Source organism: Elephas maximus, chromosome 19 (assembly GCF_024166365.1).
Source record: "Elephas maximus indicus isolate mEleMax1 chromosome 19, mEleMax1 primary haplotype, whole genome shotgun sequence".
Taxonomy (NCBI): domain Eukaryota; kingdom Metazoa; phylum Chordata; class Mammalia; order Proboscidea; family Elephantidae; genus Elephas; species Elephas maximus.
In genome coordinates, this window is record NC_064837.1 from 49,742,896 (window position 1) to 49,765,580 (window position 22,685).

General features: G+C 44.7%; 2 protein-coding genes across 3 annotated transcripts; both read right to left on the minus strand.

Moving 5' to 3' along the window:
• Positions 1-464: 464 nt before the first annotated feature.
• On the minus strand, positions 465-12,235 carry AARSD1 (alanyl-tRNA synthetase domain containing 1). The gene is made up of 12 exons (XM_049860986.1): positions 12,128-12,235; positions 11,846-11,977; positions 8,932-9,091; positions 7,619-7,676; positions 6,460-6,616; positions 6,247-6,363; positions 5,894-6,024; positions 5,486-5,552; positions 5,203-5,294; positions 4,712-4,766; positions 3,317-3,411; positions 465-692 (listed from the first exon to the last, which is right to left on the minus strand). Exons 1-12 carry the CDS (start codon positions 12,164-12,166, stop codon positions 557-559), a joined length of 1,239 nt encoding a protein of 412 aa, XP_049716943.1. The 5' UTR covers positions 12,167-12,235; the 3' UTR covers positions 465-556.
• Positions 12,236-16,340: 4,105 nt separating this feature from the next.
• On the minus strand, positions 16,341-22,525 carry PTGES3L (prostaglandin E synthase 3 like). Of its 2 annotated transcripts, XM_049860988.1 has the most exons (8): positions 22,183-22,525; positions 21,661-21,774; positions 21,475-21,541; positions 21,271-21,369; positions 17,913-18,002; positions 17,138-17,191; positions 16,649-16,676; positions 16,374-16,461 (listed from the first exon to the last, which is right to left on the minus strand). In XM_049860988.1, the coding sequence occupies exons 1-8, from the start codon at positions 22,188-22,190 to the stop codon at positions 16,454-16,456; spliced, it is 468 nt and encodes a 155-aa protein (XP_049716945.1). In that variant the 5' UTR covers positions 22,191-22,525; the 3' UTR covers positions 16,374-16,453. The 2 variants fall into 2 exon arrangements, with proteins under 2 accessions (XP_049716944.1, XP_049716945.1); XM_049860987.1 differs by lacking the exon at positions 16,649-16,676 and having other exon boundaries at positions 16,341-16,461.
• Positions 22,526-22,685: the final 160 nt, after the last annotated feature.

The following is a 22,685-nucleotide window of genomic DNA, read 5'->3' on the forward strand; positions in this document are numbered from 1 at the left end:
AGCCTCCAAACTGACTTTCATTATCCTTAGGCAAATGCACTTCTACATTAAGAAAGGTTTCAGCTGAGTTTAGATGAATTGGTACATTTATGACAAGGCTGGGTGGCTCAAACAGCCGATGTGCTCAGCTGCTAACCAAAAGGTTGGGAGTTTGAGTCCATTCAGAGGTGCCTCAGAAGAAAGGCCTGGCAATCTACTTCTGAAAACTCAGCCACTGAAAACCTATGGAGTACAGTTCTACCATAACACACATGGGGTCACCATAATTTAATATAAAGGTAGGTTAAAAGATACTGACTTAGATAATCAGTATATTTCATCAACATAATGCTTACTCATGTAGGTTATACCTAATAAGGCCCAAATTAGGAAATGGTTTATTCAAAAAGAGATACTAACTTGCATAATTGCACTGGGGTATACTGTACAAATTAGTCAAACACGTGTAGACCAAAACCATTTGAGTCAAACAATTTTATTGTCCAACAGGCTCCTTCTGTGGTCACAGGAGGCCTGTTCTCAACGGCAGGAGCACAGGGGAGGGCATGCTGAGTCCTCACTCCTCAGCACTCTGCGTGTTGATATAGTCCTGGAGAAGCGCCCGCACCTCTGCCCGCCGGCTCATCCTGGTGGCCTTGCCCTGAAAGCGGCCTTTCTTCCCCGCTCCTTTGCCTTCCAGAACCTCAGCCACCCTGGGGAGTAGAGATACAGTCAGGGAAGTTCTAAGGGAAATGCCACAGAAAAACCAAGGGCAGCTCTGAGTCTTTCTCTAGGGTCCATGGGGAGGGAAGGGAACAGTAGAATCCTTTTTAAAAATATCTGCACATCATAAAAATTAAGTACTTTTCTTCATCAAAGGACTATGTAAACAAAGTGAAGAGACAATCAACAGATTGGGTGAAAATTTTGGGAACCATGTAGCTCACAAGGAGTTAATATCCAAAATATTTAAAAAACTTCTACAACAACAAAAACAACCCAATCAAAAAATGGAGAAAGGGCTTGAATAGACATTTCACCAAAGAGGATATACAAATGGCCGACAAGCACATGAAAAGATATTCAATATCATTAACCATTAAACAAAAAAAAAACCCTAAACCCATTGCCATCAAGTCGATCCCAACTCATAACAACCCTTTAAGACAGAGTAGAACTGCCCCATAAGGTTTCCAAGGCTGCAATCTTCACAGAAGCAGACTGCCACATCTTTCTCCTGTGAACTGGCTGGTGGGTTCGAACTGCCAGTTAGCGGCCGAGCTAGTGCTTAATCACTGTACCACCAGGGCTCCTCTCATTAACCATTAGGGAGAAGCAAATCAAAACCACAATGAGATACCACCTTACCCCTGCTAGAATGTCTATGACCAAAAAAACAACAGGCGTTGGTGAGGATGTGGAGAAACTGGAACCCCTATCCATTGCTGGTGGGAATGAAAAATGGTATAGCGGCTACGGAAAACACTTCGGCAATTGCTCAAAAAGTTGAAAATAGAACTACCATATGACCCAGTAATCCCAGTCCTAGGTATACACCCGAAAGATCTGAAAGCAGGAATGCAAGCAGAAATCTGTACACCAATGTTCACTGCAGCACCATGCACAATAGCCAAAAGGCAGAAACAACAACCTAAATGTCCATCAACAGATGAATGAATGGCTAAGCAAAATGTGGTATAAAGCACAAAGAGAAATGAAGTCCTGATGTTAGATGATGAACCTTAAAAACATCATGCTGAGTGAAATAAGTCAGTCACAAAAGGACAAATACTGTACTATCTCACTTACACGATATAGGCAAATATATAGAAACAAAGCTTATTTGGTGGTTACCAGGAGCAGGAGGAAAGGGGCAAGTACTGTTTAGGAGCACTGAGGTTATGCTAATGGTGGTAGAATAAGTCAGAAGAGCAGAGTGACAATGGTTATACAACACAAATAATATAATCAATGTCACTGAATTATACGTGTAAAATTTGTTGCACTGACAAAAGTTTTATATATATTTTGACAAAACCCCTAAACGTGCATATAGATACAAGTACAATGTTTATTATAAGAGCAAATAATTGGAAATAATATAAGTATCTACAAATGAGGGACTAGATAAATTAACGGTAACCCATGGTACAAAATATAATACAGTCATAATGCAGTTGCTATAAAGTTAGAGATTCGCCCACACGTTAGGGGGAAAAAAAACCGTGTTGTTAAGAGAGATTTAAGTTGCAGGACAATGCATGTGATTTGATCCCATTTATGTTTTCCTTTTTAAAGCAATTATGTCAAGGCACAGAAAAGGATTGTGAGGGCACACCAAGGTCCAGAGAGGTGCCCTCCAGGGAGGGAAGTGGGTGCACCTGAGGAATGAGCAATGCAAATGAAAACGCCTGGGGGCAAACGCCTGGGAGGAGTCACAGCAAAGCAAGCTGGGCGCAAGTGGGAAAGCGGAGACTGTGGCAAGCTGGAGGGGCTGTCCTGTCTAAAGAGGGCAGCCACTGGTCACTTCCTTTTAGCTACCACCATGGGGGAACATGGGCCCAAAGCTACAGGATCCTTCCTTTTTTTTTTTTTGAGAAAAGCTAGAACTCCCTATTCTCATGTAAAAACCTCCTAATTTTAAAATGTAGCAACTAATTTGAAATTTTAAGACTGTGAGCAGGCCAGTCTACAGGGCCCCTGTAGCTGCCTGTGGGGAACCTCTACTTAAATACTTCCATTTTGCTACAATGATTGACCATGAATGTGTATTCATCAAAGCCAGCCAGGAGCCCCTAAGCGCACTATACCCCCATATTAATTTAAAACATGGAAATGCTAAAAAAAGTCTTGTAAGGATGACGAAGTTCAACAAGATTCTTATTTTTCCATAATAACTATATTAATGCCTTTTTTGCTTTAGTCTCAAAACCCAAATTTCTCCCTCCCCAAAGGTTTTTCTGCGCCTCTGCTTCACCGGTGCCTCACACCTCTGCTTCATCTGCCTGCTGATAAGCCAGCAGCAGGGTTCAGGTACTCACGTAACCAAATTTCTTTTAAAAAAAAAAGGAACAGGAGACAGCACATGAAATTTTGAGCCAAAAGACCTAGATTCAAGTCTCGGCTCTGCCACTTCAAATGTGAGTCCTCAAACATGTCCTCATCTGTGAAACTGGGGATGATGGAGGTGATAGTGATCCCTGCTCGGCTGATCTCACACACCTGCAGTTCGACTCAAATGAGATCACAGGTATGATGGCCCTTCTAATCAATAAAGGACTGTATCAGGAGGTAGGCTTTACAGGCAGCCCCACCCATGCAAATCCATTAGGATTACCTGGGCCCCAGGTTCTCCACGGCCTCGGCTGGTCCTGCCAGCAAGAAGAGCCCAGCACCTTTCTCATCGCCCACAGTTAAGAATAGGAGGGTCTCCTAGGAGGTAAAACAGAGATGAGCCCTGATACTCAAGGATGTGGGGTCAAGCCCCCAGCCCCTGCAGTCTCCTCAGTCTCAGGACAAGATTTTCCCCCCAAGCCACGCAGTGAGGTTCCTGATTAATGATGCAGCTCTGCACTCTGGCCCAACAGGGTCAAGAAACTCTTTGAGTGACTATGGGAACTTAGGAACCTTGGTAGTGCAATGGCTAAGCACTCAGCTGCTAACCAAAAGGTTGGTGATTCACACCCATCAGCCAGTCCGTGGGAGAAAGATGTGGCAGTCTGCTCCCATAAAGGTTACAGCCTTAGAAACCCTATGGGACAACTCTACTCTGACCTGTGGGGTCACTATGAGTCAGAATTGACTTAACGGCAACAAGTTTATGGGAACTTGAGTTAAACATTAAGAAGGAGGTGGAATGAACCATGGCCAGGCATAAAATGTCTTTTGTGATCTGACTCCCACCAACTCTTCCTGCTGGCCACCCCTCCCCCACCCACCATGCGCCACCACGTGCCTGTGCCAGCCATTCCCCAAACCACCATGCCTCCCCATGTTCTATGCCGCTGCCTCAGCCTGCCTGCCTGCCTGCACTCCCTTGTCTGTCTGATGACCTCTAAGAAGTCTTCAAGGCACACTTTAGGCCCCTCCCCTAAAGTCTCCCCACCTTTTGAAGTAATGTGCTCTTCTGCCTCTAGCTCCCCTACAAGCCCCATGGGCATATGTGCAGTGCACTGCAGCATTTATCACCTGAAATTACCAACATCAACACCCAGGCTAGAAAGCCGGCTCCTTGAGAACCAACATTCTCTCCAGGAAGAATTATACAGAGAGACGTACACAAGGCTCAACCCAGAACAGGCAGGTCAAAAAATGCTTCCGGAGTAAATGCATGAGAGACGTGGAAATCTCTGAAGCGCTGGACTGTCAGGACCAGGAAGGGCAGCTGAAGCCAGAGGCAGAGGAAAACGGATGAGATGGCCTTCAAAGGGCCTTGCCAATCCCAGCATTTCTAAACCAGGCCCTTGGGACACATAAACCTGAGAGGCTCTAACAGCTCCACTTTGTGAGGTGTTTAGATGCTGTGTCACAGACCCAGGAAGGTCAACACCATAGACCCAGATCAACACCTAAAACAGGGGTTGGCTAGCGCTAAGAAGATGGTACTGAGTGAACTTCTATTCCCTATTCTTTGTGCATTTATGTGGAGGGACTTCAGCTAGACTAACACGCCTCGCTTCTATCTCGCCAGGTCTCTAATCAGGGTGGGTACAGAATTCCATGCCCCTCTTACCTCCGACCCAATCTCATTGGCGATGATGTTCATGAACTCAGAATCACCCTCCTTCCTACAACAGAGGACATAGATATGAGTGCCAGGTTGGAGTGAGAGCTGTGAGACTGCAGGAAACCTGGCTGCTCCTCATGAGGCTGACTTCCTGCCATATGTCCATGCACACAGAGGCCTGGGCCCTCTTCAAAGACAAAGAGTAAGATGCCCTTCCTGGCCTCAGCATGCTGACTGTGTGTTTCTGTCTCCCTTGAAGAGGATTCTCCAGGATAATCGGACATCTGTTAGATGCTAAAGGAAATGAGGGAAGGTGCTCATGAAAGTTAGTGTTACAGCAAAGATGTTTATGTCAAACTCAAGAAATCTGGTATGTAACGCCACTTCTCAGGCTCTCTGCTGTCTTGAGAATACCAGTGAGCACCTCCCCTTCTACCACCCACTGCATACAAGCCCAACGCTGCTCTTCTGCCTCGTCTCCACGCCTGATCTCTCACCTATGTAATACGACCACACCTCCCCAGTCTGGGCTGTTCCTGAGGCTATGGGCAGTGTGCACGGCCAAGTCTCTGAGGAGATTCAAGTTGTTCTGAAATAGATGTGATAACTCAGCAAACAGGTGGAAAGGATAACAAGAAAGAACACCATCTTCCCTCCACTTCATTCCTCCCTCCCACTCCTCTTTGACAAACTACACATCTGTTTAGGCCAAGGGGGCGAGTCTGACGGCCTATTCCAGCAGAGCGCACGCCCTGTTGCTCCCTCCATGGAATAAATCACCTTCTGCAGAAGCTTGGTCGAGTTTTGTAGCTTTTTCACTGCTTCCACATGCTCCTCTGCTCCACACCTGTGAGAGAAGGGTCAATGGAAACCTGGCCAGCTTCCCAATTGCTTTTGCTGTTGGGGGCAAATCAACAATTCTCTTTTTGAAAGGGTACCTCCCACCAGATGGGAATCTGGAGACATTATAAGGAGTCCCCTTAGGTAATTGGGGGATGGCTATAAAGGTGTAAACCATTTTTGGGGTCTGCTCTACTATCCGCAGCACTTTATCATTTATCGTTACATCTTTCCCCCCAGACGTAATAGATTATTCTGTCCACCTTCTCCAGGTAGGAGAGCTAAAACCCTCAAGCCCCGGGGTGTCCACAGCTGAGAGAGACAGAAGATCAGAAGAAGGAGGCATACTTAAGCAGACTGGTCAGTGCTTTTTCAGTCCCATGACTTCTCTCCATCCACTTCAGCACCCGGTTCCCAGCCAGAAATATCAGGTTAGTTTTGTTCTTCTTCCCCTTCTCAGTCCCCAGAATCTTAATCACCTACATGAAGAAGGGAGTAACGCACGTTCACATAGGCATAAACTCCAGCGAATCCTGGAACCCAAGGGCAGGAGAGACTCAGACCTCTTCCCCAGCTCCGAAGCAATGAAGGAATGATTTCCCTTAGGATTCTTCAATTGCACCCCCATCACTCCCAGCCTGGTTGTGATTCCCCATGCCTGATACCCTCTCTCAGCCACTCAGAGGCCCTTCCTCACCTACCTGAAGATCACTGAGATTGCTCAAGTGGGTCCCACAGCACATGTTGGAATCAATGCCCTCGATGGTAACAACTCGAATGGGTCCAGCATGATCATCTGGCAAGCCCCGGCCCCTCACCTGGAATAGACGGGAGAGGGACGGGCTGTCTAAATTTTGAGAAGAAGCCCTGGGAGGGCCATCCTGCAGCTGCCGCCCCACTGGCTCTCCCCTCACCTGCTCCACCTCAGGATCATCCAGGCTTAGTTCTCGCACATTCACCGGCAGCCGATCTCTGATTTTTTCATTGACACTCTGCTCAATGGCAGCTACTTGCTCTGTAGTCACAGAGGGACTGTCCAGCTCAATCACACTCCGGAGTCGTCCTAACTCCCTGCCAGAAGAAGTAGAGTGGTCACAGGATATTGATGATGACAGTGATAATAACACACAAAAAGTTCACAGTTCATAAAGAATATTCATACAAATGACCTTATTTAATCCTCACAAAAATCCCGCAAGGCAGGGATTGTCATTTCCGTTTTATAGGTGAGGAAACCGAGACTCAGGGGGAACACAATCAGAGTTGTGGAGCCAGGATTCACCCCCTCGTTCTCTGGGTTCCAAACTCCATGTACTTTCCTGACCCAAGGGAGCTATTTCTCCTCTCACCATTGTGTTTCTCCTAAGAAACACAATTTTAATGTGTCAACTTGGCTAGGCTACAGTGCCCAGTTGTTTGGGCAAACACTAGTCTAGATGCTGCTGTGTGGTATTTTGTTAATGCGGTAAAGATTTATAATCAGTTGGCTTTAAATAACAATTACCCTTGGTAATGTGGATGGGCCTCATCCAATTAGTTCAAGGCTTTAGGAGCAAAAATTGAGGTTTCCCAGAAAAGAAGAAATTCTGCCTCAAGACTATAATACAGAAATCCTGCCTGAGTTTCCAGATTGCCAGTCAGCCCTACAGGTTTCAGACTTGCTAGCCCCCACAACTGCTTGAGCTGATTCTTTAAAATAAACCTCTTCACATATACATGGAGCCCTGGTTGGAACAGTGGTTAAGCATTGGGCTGGTAACCAAAGGTCAGCAGTTCGAATCCACCAGCCGCTCCCTGGAAACCTTATGAGACAGTTCTACTCTGTCCTAAGAGTCACTATGAGTCGGAATCTACTTGATGGCAATGGGTTTATATACATATATATCCTATCGGTCCAGTTTCTCTGGAGAACCCTGGATGATACAGACTTTCACTATCAAGGGGAAAGGAGATCTCAGGGCAAATTATGAACACTCCCCTTTCTCATATCCCTTACTCCCTGACCCATGCTTGAGAAAGGAGCAAGTAGCCAGAAACCCACACCCTACAGTTCGTCTTATGTCTCTTGCTCACCATGATGTTGTCTTCCATCCAAACAGATGGTCAGCGACCGCTGTGATGAGATGCTGCCCTGAGCAAAAAGGGAGCAAGAGACAGAAGATGAGTTAGAAGCCCAGACAGCCGCATACTCCCACAAGTCTCACTTGTTGAAGACCTATCTCCCAGGCACCAGGGACTTCGGATACTTTACTGAAAATCTTCATGAGAATCCCCGCGAGAGATATGATGATGCCATTTGAGGAACTGAGGCCTAGGGAGATCAAATAACTTGCCAAGGCAATGTAGCTTATCAGAAGCAGAAATGGGATTTGAACTCAAGTTCTGATGTGGCATATTCATTCATTCAACAAAAAGTTATTGAGTGCTTACCAGCTGTGTGGCACAGGGCTTGGAATCAGAGATACAGCACCATCTCTGATTGATGGCGACAACGAGGAGGAGGAATTAATTCTACGAAGGCAGAGGGAATGAGACAGCCAAAGGCCTTTAGGGGGAAAGAAGCAGGATGTGTTCGAGGAACAGAGAGAAGGCCAGTATCTACAGAATGCAGACAGCAAGAGGGAGAGGGGCACCAGATGAGGCTGGAGCAGTTGACAGGGGACAGCCCATATGGGGCTTATAGGCCATGTAGAGTTTGTAGGCCAGGAGGAGTTTGATTTTACAAAAACAGCCGCAGGAAGCCCTTGAAGAACTTTAAGCAGGGGTGTGACATGACCAGATTTTTATTTTTAAAAGATTATTCTGGCTGCTGTGTGGAGAATGGGCTACAATAGAGTAAGACTAAATGTGGGGAGAACAGCTAGGAGGCTATTACAGAGGTCCAGGGGCAAGAGAATAGGAGCTGGGACTAGGCTGATGGTGGTGACAGTGAGGGCAGTGCAGAGACATTTAAAAGATAAGCCAATAGGATTCAGTGGCTTTTCCCAAAGAAAGTGGTGTCTGTAATGAATTCCAGGATTTAGGCTTACACAACTGGGTGGGTCATGATGCTCTGTACTAAAATAGAGAATGCTAACCGAGGACCAGGCTTGGGGTGAAGGGCGGTGGGGGTAGAGTTTTATTCCATTTTGGACATTTTAAGTTTGAGAAGTCTGTAAGACATGCAGATAAAGGCATCTGGTGGGAAATTGATAAAATCCAGCAGTTATTCTAACACTTTTACTTCTCATATTGATTTTATGGCATTCATCATATTCTGCCTGAATCAAAGCTAATTCTGCATGTCTGTCTCTTCCAAAAGGTTAACTTCTAGAGAAGCAAAACCACTTGGTCATGATGATGACTACCCGTCCTGTAAGTCCCCCACCCCACCCAACCCCACATACCTGAATGCTGCTGCATGTGGTCAAACCTCCGCTCCCAGTCCACCCGGACCTGGACCTGGCTCCCAGGGGTCAGGGGTGTCTGTGTGAAATGATCAGCCTGGGACCCCTGGCGGGTCACTCTCAGCACAGCGATGTCACTGATTGTACCTCGGTCATCAGGCTATGGAAAAGAAGTGCAGGCAGTCAATGGTGGGAGGCTGGACTCACCCTAACAAGGACTCTCTAGGAAAAGTGTGTGAGGGACAGATCCAGAATTTGAGCTCCCCAAGGGGAAAAAGATCATGCCAAGTGAGGTAGGTCTATTTTGTTCCATAAGGGAATTGTCTCTCTGTCCTCTTCACTCTGAACACGTAGATATTTTGTTAATTAGAACAAAATAACAAAATTAAAAGAGAATAAGAGGAAAGAGACAATCACAGCAAAGATTTTAGTAAAACTCAAAGAACCTCCATCCTTACTTTCATTGCCTTAGTTTAAATGCTTATTATCTTTCAAGAGTCTCTGAGATGATCTGAATTTTCCCTCCTCCCTCCACCCCATCCTCTGCACTGCTACTAGAATTAGATTTAAAAATATTCATTCATTTCCTCAAAAAGTTAAACACAGAATTACCATATGACCCAGCAATTCCACTCCTAGGTACATACCCAAAATAACTGAAAGCAGGGACACAAACAGATACTTGTACACCAGTGTTCACTGTAGTATTATTCACAATAGCCAAAAAGTGGAAACACAAATGTCCATTCCACCAAGAGATGAACGGATGAATATATTGTGGTATATACATACAATGGAATATTATTTAGCCGTAAAGAAATATGAAGTTCTAATACATGCTGTAACATGGATGAAACTTGAAGGCATTATGCTAAGTGAAATAAATCAAAATGACAAATATTGTATGATTCCACTTATGTGAAATATCTAGAATAGGCAAATGCATAGCAACAAGAGTAGATTAATGGTTACCAGAGGCTGGGGGCTGTGAGGGGGAGAAACGGCAGTTACTGCTTTATGGGTACTGAGTTCTATTTGGGCTGATGAAAAAGTCTGAAAATAGATTGTGGTGACCGTTGCACAACATTGTGGATGTAATTAATCTCACTGAATTGTAGACTCAAAAATTACTAAAATGGTAAAGTTTATGTTATATATATTCTACCACAGTAAAAAAAAATTTTTAATTCACTCATTAAAAAAGGTATCAAGTGCTAATTGCTTACAAGACATTGTGCTAGCCCAAGATACAATGGAAACAAGACACAGTCCTTCCCCTGAAAGAACTTAGACTTTGGAGGAGAATACCGATAAGCAAACAGGCAATTACAACATAATCTAAAACATGCTATAACATAAGTAAATACATAGCAGTAGAGAAGCTCAAAGACTCAACAGTCTTGGGGAATCAGAAAGACCTTCCTTAAAGAACTAATGTCTAAAATTAGGCCTTCTATGGACACCTGAGATCACAGGTTTTCCTTCACCAGATGAGAAAACTTCCATGTTGGGAACACTACTGCAATAATGACATTAATATGAAACTGAAGCCATCTCAGTAACAAGTCTACTGAAAATGTTCTCTCATGCTACTTCTTTAAGAGCCTGCATGGCTCACCACTGCTTCCTCAATGAAGTCCACATGCCTTAACATATCCTTCAAAGATCTATGAACTGGCTACCTTTCCATGGTCATCTCCAGCCTGTCTCCAAAACGCACCATAGGCTTCGACTGTATCAGACTGCTTGCAATCAACTAGACTTGTCAGATTCCTTCAAGCTTCCCTGCCTGCTGGAGATAGTATTTCTGCTGAGAGCGCCCCCCTGTCAATTTCTGATTTTTGACATTCTACCTATCCTTCGAGATACAGTTCAAATGCCACCTCTACCATTAATGCTCACCTTTGGAGTTATTCTCCTCTTCCCTGTTCACATTGTACCTAATCTGTACCCCAACACAACATTGATAAGGCCGCCTTAAAAAAAAAAAAACCAAACCTGTTGCCATCAAGTCGATTCTGACTCATAGCGACCCTTTTAGGACAGAGCAGAGCTGCCCCATAGGATTTCCAAGGAGCTGCTGGTGGATTCGAGCTGCCAACCTTTTGGTTAGCAACCATAGCTCTTAACCACTGTGCCCACCAGGGCTCCAAGTCTGCCTCATGTCCCACTATTGTAAACTATCTACCTCTCCTGAACAAAAGGTTGGCAGTTGAAACTCACCAGCTGCTCTGCAGAACTAAGACGTAGCATAAAGATTCAGCAGTCTGCTCCATAAAGATTTACAGCCTTGGAAACTCTATGGAGCAGTTCTACTCTGTCCTATAGGATTGCTATGAGTCAGAATTAACTCCATGGCAGTGGTGTTTTTTCTTTTTTTTTTATTAAACACCCTCAGCTTATTCCTAGCTCAGGGCCTTTGCACTTACCATTCTCGTTGCCTGGAATACCAGCACACCAGATAATTGCAGTGACTCAACCCCTCAATTCATTTAGGTCTCTACTGAAATAACTTGCGTCCTACGTGGGAAAGCATCCCATCACTCTGTTTCCCTTTACTCAGCTTTCATTTTATTTATAGCATTTACCCCTACTTGGCATGTTATTTATGTATTAGTGGTTGTCCGTCTTGTTCAATAAACATGCCGCATATGTAGGGGCACCCTCTAGTTCACTCGTTATCCTTAGACGCTAGTATAGTACCGAAAAAACCCACATAGTACCTAGTATATGTTATGTCTAGATAAATACTTATAAATATTTGTTGAGTCAATAAATGAACTGAATTGAACTAATTTCCAACCGTGATCATTACGGTTGAGAACCAGGAAGCAGGACAGTATTTTCCACCTGAGCTCAAAGGAATTAGGGTTTTTTCTTGGAAGGAGGAAGGGCTGGGGGACGAGCCTGGTACCTGTCCTCCGCCCTCGGGGAAAAGCAGCGTGTCTTCCAGCACCACGTGGAAACCGTTCACCACTTCCTTCTTGCCATTGCTTCCTTCGGTCTGCAACTCTGCAGGGCGGCAGGAGACCACAGTGGTGGTGAACTGTCACAGAGAGGGACAAGGGAATAAGCCCCAATCCCAAGCCTCCATACACCGGGACTGAATCCCTATCCCGGCACTCTCTCTGCATGAGGCGCCCTCTTCCCCGCACCGCCCCATCCGCTCGGCAGCAACAGACGCCTCGGGCCTTACCTCCCGGGCGTAGCTGTCCCTCTGACACAGGAACGCCATTACCGGTGTTTCTCAGGACGCGGAGATTCGCGCACCCAGAAAACCCTGGGAGCGGACGGAGAGCGACGGGGGACAAACCTCACTATGGCCCCGTATGTGCGCAGAAGCAAGAGGATAAGAATGGGGTATGGCTTGGACAAATTTATTGAAAATGCGAATTGCGAACATTCTGGATTGGGTAGCAACTGTTTTCAAGGTTTTGAAAAGACCAGAAAAATAAAACAAAAAACAACTGCAACCTGAATTTGTCAATGCTCTTAGTTAATCCCCTTTGTCTGGAGGCATGTGTGTGTTCGTGTGTGCTTTGGGGCGGGGGTCCATAACCTTTCTGCCCCTGGGGTAGAACTAATGTCTTAATAGCAAAATGAGCAAAAGGCGTGGACAGAACACATTAAAAGAAATACAAGTCTCCAGAAGAGTTTTAAACATCAAAGAAAACATTCTTTAATGGTTATAAGGGTAGGGAGGGAGGAAGAGGGGAATTCACTAAATGGATAGTAGACAAGAATCATTTTAGGTGAAGGGAAAGACAACATGCAATACAGAGGAAGTCAGCACAACTGTCCTAAACCAAAAGCTAAGAAGTTTCCTGAACACAGTCAAACACTTTGAGGGACAGAGTAGCAAGGGCAGGGGTCTTGGTACCATGGTTCCAGTGGACATCTAGGTCAATAGGCATAACAAAGTTTATTAAAATGGTCTGCATCCACTTTGGTGAGGGGTGTCTGGAGTCTTAAAAGCTTGTGAGTGGCCATCTAAGATGCATGAATTGGTCCCAAGCCACTTGGAGCAAAAAAGAATGAAGAACACCAAGGACACAAAATATTAGCCCAAGAGACAGAAGGGGCTACATAAACCAGAGAATCCATCAGCCTGAGACCAGAAGAACTAGATGGTGCCCACCTACCACCGATGACTGCTCTGACAGGGAACACAACAGAGTCCCCGACAGAGCAGGAGAAAAGTGGGGTACAGAACTCAAATTCTAGTAAAAAGACCAGATTTAATGGTATGGCTGAGGCTAGAGGAACCCCAAAAGACATGGCGCCATGGACTCTCTGTTAACCCAGAACTAAAACTATTCCTGAAGCCCACTGTTCAGACAAAGATTAGACTGGACAATAGGACATTAAATGATACTTGTGAAGAGTGTGCTTCTTAGTTCAAGTAAATACACCACACTAAATGGGCATCTCCTGTCTGGAGGCAGATGAGAAGGCAGAAGGGAATAGGAGCTGGCTGAATGGACATGGGAAACCAGAGGTGGAAAGGGGAAGTATTCTTTCACATTATAGGGATTGCAGCTAGGGTCACATAGCGATACATGTATAAATTTTTGTATAAGAAATTAATTTGATCAGTAAACTTTCACCTAAAGCACAATAAATAAATAAAAAGAAATATGTCACTAATAAAAATAATGTGCAATTTTATAATCAAAAGCAAATTAAAACTAACCACAATCTTTAATCTTGGCAAAGATCTAAGGAAGTGTTGGAGAATGGAGCACTTATTGTTGGTGGGAGTAGGAACTGCTGCAACTTCATTGAAGAGCAACTTGGCAAAAGCTATCAAAATGTTTAAATGTATCTATCTACTCTTTGAACTCAGACTCATGGCTTACAGAGTAGAGCTCCACAGGGCGCTACAGAGTAGAGCTCCGCAGGGCGCTACAGAGTAGAGCTCCGCAGGGCGCTACAGAGTAGAGCTCCGCAGGGCGCTACAGAGTAGAGCTCCGCAGGGCGCTACAGAGTAGAGCTCCGCAGGGCGCTACAGAGTAGAGCTCCGCAGGGCGCTACAGAGTAGAGCTCCGCAGGGCGCTACAGAGTAGAGCTCCGCAGGGCGTTACAGAGTAGAGCTCCATAGGGTGCTCTTGGCTGTAATCTTTAGGAAAGTAGATCACCTGGGCTTTCTTTTGTGGCATCCCTGGTGTGTTCAAGCTGCCAACCTTTGGGTTAGAAGTTAAACACAAACCTTTCGTGCCACCTACGACCTTACTCTAGAAATTTACCCTACAGCTATTCATGAACAAGTATGTAAAGAGCTATCTACACTTTTTAAGAATATTCCTTGCAGCATTGTTTGAAAATGGCAAAACACTAACAACAACATAATTGTCCTTCAATAAGCCCATTGTATTTCTGTTACAGCAGCACTAGATAACTAAGATGATCTCCAGCATATAGTAAGTGAAAAAAAAAGCATGCTGCAAGATGTACATAGTATGATTCGAACTGAGTACACGCACAGACACGTATCGCGTTTGTTTATGTATGTATTAAATTTTAATATATATATTATAGTAATATAAAGTATATAATGCTGTATATATTCTGTATATGTTGTGTATTGTTCTACATAATTATATCTTATAACTATCTAATATAAAATACAGGTATTGTGAAATTTATAATATATGTTATACATGTATATAATTTTTGGAAAGTATATAACATATACATATTTATACACACACAATTTTTGGAGAAATTGTTAATATTTGTTACCCTTATGGGGGTTACAGATTTTACTTTAAATTTTATACCCTTTACATTATTTTAATTTCTTTACTATGTCCGTGTATTACTTATATAATTCTTTGAGTATACTTTTTAAATAAACCTCAATACTTTGCCATGAGCTTAAGGGCAAAGTTTGTGGCTGTTGCATTTTGTGTAAGTCACAATCTCTTGTACACGTTCCCAAAAACAAAACGAAACAAAAAAAATCTAAAAGCATTGTCATTGAGTTGATTCTGACAACCCTATATAGGACAGAGTAGAACTGCCCCATAGAGTTTCCAAGGCTGTAAATCTTCATAGAAGTGGACTCTCACACCTCTGTCCCACAGAGCAGCTGGTGGGTTTGAATCACCGACCTTTTGGTTAGTGGCCGAACACTTAACTACTGCACCACCATGGTTCCTTTTTGTACATGTTAGGCACTTAAAAAATGTTTGTGAATGAATAGGGTAGCTGAAAAACGGAGGAGTAAACAAATGTAGGTATTAACTAGAGTAACATCTAGTTTTAAAACCATGAAGAAATTTCTGGCATATGCAGAAAGCTGAGGTGAGGTTTCCGGCTGGTTCTGGGGATAGTAGTATTAGCCATGTAAGGAAAGGCTGGTTTCTGCTCTGAGAAATCAGAACACAGATCTGGACACAGGGAAGTCCCCCGGCTTGGTCACAAGCTTGCTTTTAACTTCTGTCTTTCTTCTAAGCTCAGTAACAAGCGCCAGGATCTCTGGCACCCACTCCTATTCCTCCTTTTGGGAGGAACTCTAGAGGGAGAAGAGGCTTTAAGACAGGGAACAAAGGCCCTGAGATCAGAGGGTGCCTGTTTGAGAAATAGCAAAGAGACTAGTGTGGTTAGAGAAGAAGCAAGTAAAAGGGAAATAGACTATACTATCAGGGAGGTAATAGGGCATTGCGTGTGGAACCTAGAGACTTAGTAAGACAGGGAACAGAGAGGCCCCCAAATCTGCAAACAAAGTAACAAGAAATGGGCGCAGAAACAAAGCCATTCCCCAGAAACAAAGCCATTCTGCACAACAATGGGGCAGGGTGTCTAAAAATAGCCCCCATACATCTTTAAAACTGCCTTTCAGAAGCAGCTGGAGAAAACCTGGCCCAGGGACATGCACAGAACATCCACCTGTGACTGCTGTGTGACCTTCCACCAGGGGCAGTGAGGGGCGCAACCCCGGCTAGGGAATTCAACCCAGGGAGCGAGAGACTGCGCAGGCGCAACACCCCATAATAAGTCCTGCTATGAATCCCAGAGGCCTCCAGGACAGAAGCCATCGTGGAAAGCTGCTGCTTAGTTAACATATCCCACCTGTGCCTATGAATAAACATGAATCTTTTCCTGCCCAAGAACTTCTAAAATCTAGAGCCTATCTTTTGTTCTGCGAGATGAGGGTAAGTGTTGCTCTAGGCCCTCCTCATCTTCGCTTGCAAGCCTCTTCAATAAAGCTTTGCTTGTGTGGAAAACTACGAGCCTTACCTGCTCATTCTTGACCAGTGAGAGGCAAGAACCTTATTCTGGTAATAGCTTGACTCCAGGAGGAAGAAGTACAAGAAGGAAAGAGACAGAACAATTCCTAGAGATTTATTATAATTATATGCTTCTTTGGCTTTCATGCTGCCACACAGACACACATATTCAAATACTCTAGAGCACTCTGAAGAGTGGCCCAAACGCAGAGATTGCAAGCCAATCATTGAGAAGTCTGGAGCCCCACCAGTCTCCTTCTCCGTCCCACCATCTGATGCAGTAGCCGTAGTCAAGTGCCTAGGAGAGAGAAATAAAACATGAAGGGGAGCCTTAATGAAGAGCTTCTAAGAAAGTTCACAGATCCCAGAGGACCCCGGTGGACAGCCAAAAAGCTGACAAAGGCCCGTGCCCTAGCTTTTCCAAATGACTGGAAGATAGCCACAGCCTCTTCTTCAACTTTATGCTGTCATAGAAAGTTAATTACCTTTTGCATCAGTGCTGTCAGAATCATCCTGGGGAAAAAAAAGACCAAAGCATCTGTAGAGTCTCAAATTCTACAGTGAACATTTGTGTTCACAAACACTGCTCACTCCTTGCTCTCAAAGTTTTCTTTTGTGATTTTCTAAACCACACAACTTTTTGATAGACTAATGTAGAAGGATTTAAACTTTGAAAAATATACCACTGGTACTCAATAAATAGCACTACGTCACGCATAATTTAGTTTCACAATTTTGATTAATGCCTCTGCTCCTTGGACTGGTGCCTTAGGGCGGAGAAGTAGACGAGAGGTAGAGAAGAGGAGGGTCTTGCTGGGATTGTCTAAAGCCTGGAGAGGAACACTCCACATCCCGTGGCAAATTCAGATTCAGCTAACATACACTGAGAACTACTGTGTGCCAGGGGCTGGGATAGGCACTTATTTTTAAGAGCTAAAAAGAAACTGAAGGGCCGAAGGGCAGGCTTCACTTACGTCCAGGTCATCCATGGCAGGGGGAGGTCCTTTTGTGCTGACCTTCTTCAAAAGCTGGCGGGAAGAGAATAGTAGTCACAAGGGAGAAGAGGGGTGAGGGAAGAGAAATTTGCATATTGATGGACCACAGGAAAACCTTCCCAGCCAGGGCGGGCCAGCCGGGCAACTGCCCCCTTCTTCAAAACCCTAAAACATCACTGGAATTAATTGAGGAAAAGTAAATTGATCCCCTTCTTAAAAGGAAAATTAAATACACACACAGAGCACACTCCTCACTAGTGCAGGTTGCTGTCTATTAGTGTTTTATGACTTGAATAAATATTAGTTGAAATTATGAAACCAAATGACAGATGGCAAGATGCTATTTATTGGGAACCAGTGATTTACTCTATGATGTCAATTTTATACCGCTTACTTTGAGCTTCCCACAAAATTATCTGGTTCAGGGAGGAAAAATTAACACAAAGAAAACAGAAGCAAGAACATGAGTTACAGAAAAGTGGGAAAAGATTTTTCTAAACGTTTTAAGAACACAACCTCTACTCTGAATAGTAAGCGAATCTGTTTATACAATTTTACTAATACAATAGTCATTTCTCTCACCTCTACTAAACGAACAGTCAAAAATATGTAAAGAATATCAACACCAATGAGCTTGCCAAGGGAGCTTATATATTTCTGCCTGGCCCTGGTACAATCACCCACAAAAACGTGTAGAAAGACGAAGAGAATGACCAAGAGAGTCTAGAAGCAGCAGGTGCTATCTCTCTCTTACCTCCGCGTAATGTTCCACATGAGCCAGCTCTACCTCTTCATCCCCTTCCCAATCTCTCCAGTTATCAAAGTCCACAGACAGCCACACTGGCTAAAAGAGGAGGCAAAGTTGAAGGTAGGGCAGCAGCAGCAGAAGTGCATGGAAGAGGGAAGAAAGAGTCAATGGAGGTACACTTCTCCCAACAGCACCCCTTCAACTAGCCAGCCCCCCTCCAGGCTGCCATGTCATCATTTTCATCCATGGAGATTTACTAGGAACCTCCTCAGTGCCAAGCACAATGTTAAACATTGTAGGAGATTAAAAAAAAAAAAATCACAGGAGTTCTGCCTTCCAGGAGCTTAGAGATTAAGTAGGGAGATAACATATATTACAACTATATAATACGGCATCATAGGAGTCAAACAAGTGAGACAGACAAGCTGGATTCCTTGGAGTCAGAAAAAATCCTTCAAGATTTGTGTTCCAAAGTTCTTACACTTAGCCAAAAAAAGAAGTTATCCACTCATTCATTTAACAGATACCTATTGAACTTTTTTTTTTATTGAACACATACTATATACCAGACTCTGACCTTGGCATTGGGAGTATAAAAAGGTTCAACATATTGTCCCAGTCTTCAAGAAGTAAGTAGGGGAGGGAGATGTTAAAAAATCATTGTAATTCCAGAAATTCACTAACTAGATAGTAGACAAGAATCATTTTAGGTGAAGGAAAGGGCAACACACAATACAGGGGAAGCCAGCACAACTGGACTAAACCAAAAGCTAAGAAGTTTCCTGAACACAACCACTTTGAAGGACGAAGTAGCTGGGGCTGGGGGCTGGGGACCATGGTTTCAGGGGACATCTAGGTCAGTTGGCATAACAAAGTTTATTAAGAATACGTTCTGCATCCCACTTTGGTGAGGAGTATCTGGGGTCTTTAAAGCTTGCAAGCAGCCATCTAAGATGCATCAAGTAGTCCCACTTGGAGCAAAGGAGAACAAAGAACACCAAAAACACAAAGGAAATATTGGTCCAAAAGACAAAAGAGCCACATAAACCAGAGACTCCGTCAGCCTGAGACCAGAAGACCTAGATGGTGCCCAGCTACCATCAGTGACCAACCTGACAGAGAACATAGCAGACAGTCCCTGGCAGAGCGGGAGAAAACTATGGTGCAGACCTCAAATTCATGTGAGAAGACCAGACTTAATGGTCTGACTGAGACTGGAGGAAACCCTGAAGCCATGGTCCTGGAACACTCTGTTAACCCAGAACCAAAACCAATACCAAAGCCCACTCTTCAGACAAAGATTAGATTGGACTATAAAACATAAAATAACACTTCTGAAGAGTGTGCTTCTTGGTTCAAGCAGACACATGAGACCAAATGGGCAGTTTCTGTCTGGAGGTAGGATGAGAAGGCAGGAAGGGACAGGAGCTGGTCAAATGGACACAGGAAACCCGGGGTGAAAAGAGGGAATATGCTGTCACATTGTAGGGTTTGCAACTAATGTCACACAATGATACATGTATACATTTTTGTATGACAAATTAACATGAGCTATAAACTTTCACCTAAAGCACAATAAAACAAACAAACAAAAATCATTATAATACCATGGGGAAAGTGTGGTGATGGAATTATGTAGGGACTATTATGGAGTCATGGAAACCTAGGCTTCTTAGAAGAACAGGGCCTTGAAGGGTGAACTGGGCTAGTTGGGCCAAGGGAGTGGTAATGGAGGTTTTCCAGCAAGAAGGCACAGTGTGAGCAAAAGTAGATAGATGAGAAACAGCCTGTGCGTGCAAGAGCTACAGGCAGTTTGCTGAGGCTGGAATGTAAAGTTGGAGGCAGAGAGTAATTGGATATAAGGCTGCAGAAGGGAGGAATAGCTAGGTCATGGTCTTGTGTGCCATGCTAAGAGGCTTGGAATTTAAGGGCAGGAAATCACAAGCTCAAATGCCTAAAAGAGTCAGGAAGATAATGAAAAGCAATAAAGTGAGGTGGAACATGTGCCCCGTTTAAAGCTCCAACTCTAGGCATTTGGGAATTTAGACTAGTGTGGCTGGATTCTCCCACTTTTCAAGAAAAGCTGATGACCTGGGTTTTTAGGAGAAATCTCCACATTTTTAAATGTCAGTAATCAATCAAAACAATTTTTAACATTGTGAAGACAGCTAAAACAAGCTTGTGAGCTAGATCTAGCCAATAGGCAGCAGGTCTTCAACCTTTTAGGGGAGAAGAAGCCACTAGAGGGTCTTAAGTGGAAGAGCGACAGAGTCAAATGTGTGTTTTAGACAGACCATACTGGAGGACAGCAGGTGATGGGTTGAGGGTGGGGCTGAAAATATGCAGCATACTCCACCCAGTGATGGATGAGACCTGAACTAGGAAGAGACCTAGTAATGGATTCAAGAGTATTGAGGAGGTCACTATAGAAGAATCCTGATCAAAAGGGAGAAAACGCAGAACAGAATTTCAAATTCTTATAGAATCCAGATTTTCGGGAGCCATGGAAGCTGGATGAACCCCTAAAACTATTGCCCTGAGATAATCTTTAAACCTTAAACAAAAAAAATCCCTTGAAATCTTCTTAAAACCAAACAATGGTTTAGCTGAGCTAGTAAAGAATGTATGCTTTTAATATATATCTATATGGGATCACATATGGGATCCCTATATGGCAAACCCAGGTGGCGTAGTGGTTAAGTGCTACGGCTGCTATCCAAAGGGTCAGCAGTTCAAATCCACCAGATGCTCCTTGGAAACTCTACAGGGCAGTTCTTCTCTGTACTATAGGGTCGCTATGAGTCAGAATCGACTCCACGGCACTGGCTTTTTTGGGGTATGGGATCAAATTGACAGCAGCAACTCTAAAGATTAGGTAGGAATCTTGAGTAGCAGTGAGTTTATGTTAATGGAAGAGGAACAACTCTTAAAGGGAAGGTGAGAATGGTTGCACAATTGAAAGAATCTAATCAATGTCACTGAATTGTACATGTAGAAACTGTTGAATTCATGTATGTTTTGTTGTGTGTATTCTCAACAACAAAAATGAAATTATATGTATGTATAAAGAATATTGAGGAGGTCAAATTGGCAGAGCTCCGTGAACGATTAAACATTGGTGGGAAGGGAGGCAAGGGTAATTTCCTGATCTAAGTTCCTCTTGCAGTTGAGTCCAACTCATAGCAACCCTGTAGGACAGAGTAGAACTGCCCCACTGTGTTTCCAAGGAGTGGCTGGTGTGTTCAAACTGCTGACCTTTTTGGTTAGCAGCAGTAGCCTGCTGTAGCTCTTAACCAAGCTTGGGTACCCAGGAACATGGATAGACAGCACAGGGGAAGGAGCAGGCAGCTCCCCACACACCCACCTTGATATCCTCCTTTGTAAGCCGGGGCCAGGCCACATTCTCCTTCCACTTCCTTACAAAACAAGTAACGGAGCGGCTAGAGCGCTTATCCCGGGAGTCCTGCCAGATAGAGCACCTCATTCTTAGGGGCTGAGGTTTAGAACGAATCTCTAAGTTTCCCTGGGGAACCTTTCATCCAGACCTACCGTCCCACCCCATCCTTACCTTAGAGTTCACCTTGGCATAGAACTCTATCTCGTTGTACAACTCCACTCCATCGGCATTCTTGCAGCTAAGGAGACAATGTGGCTGAGGAAACACAGGAGGCTGAGGGCTGAGGGTGGGCTGAAGGCGTTAGGGGAAAGGAAAGGTTCTTGGGCATCCTGGCCTTATGGAGGCGAGAGCGGTTACCTGAACACAATGCGGTGGTCCTCGATGAGCACATGGGCATCGGTGTTGTCCTCAACGCAAAACTCCATGAACACATACTTAGGCCTGTCATACCACAGGGTCCGGGCATGCTGCCTGGATAGGAGTGGAGATGGGGCTTCATAGGGGTGAGAGAGGTAAGACTGAGGGCATTTGGAAAAGGCGGTGGAGGGGAAAATATAGGCACGTTCGATGCCAGTTCTGTCAAAGTGGAGCCAAATGAGACAGACAGGTCTAGGGAGTCCCTGGGGAGTGACCGGAGTGGGTGTGTGTGGTGAGAGTGAAACCGGGGAAGAATCGAAAGTGTAGGACTAGGAAGGTGGAGAAGTACGGAGTTAGGGGGAACATTCAAGTAACACTTCCCCTCATCCTGCACTTACGGAGACCTGGGGTCCTGGAACTCCCATGGGACCTCGCAGAACCTGGAGCGCCCAGGAGAAGATTCGGGGCAGGGAATCTCCAGGGGGAAAGGCCAGGGGGAGTTTCGCGGCTGGAGACACTCACCTTGCCATGGTGCCTCCCGCTGCCCAGTAGGGTTTGGAGTCCTAGGCAGGGGCCGCTATCTTTAGATCCCGGGGACGCCCCCAGCAGCTGCCTATCCTTATATGGTAGGGGGTAAGGTAGGAGGGAGGGGGAGCGTGGCCCGACAGCCAAGAGATCAGTATTTCGGAGAGACTCTGGGAGAGCGTAATTCCTACAGTCCTTCACAGCTGTGGGGTCTCCAGAAAAATACGGAAGAGAGAAAGATGATTCCTCCCTAGGGTCATGGCGGGAGCTAAATTAGACGGTATACATATGGAATGACCTCAAGGAAGTAGGCCTCAATGAGGACTTCTCCTCAGTCTTATTCACATGTTTCTCCAATACTTGGCACACTCAGTGCCTGATTCACAATAGGCACTCAATGAAAAAAATTATTGGACCCAGTAAAATCCCTGCGGGAGGCCTGCCCTTGATGACAGCTGAACTGAAAGCCCGCCCACCCGCACTCTCCAGTCAACTAGCCA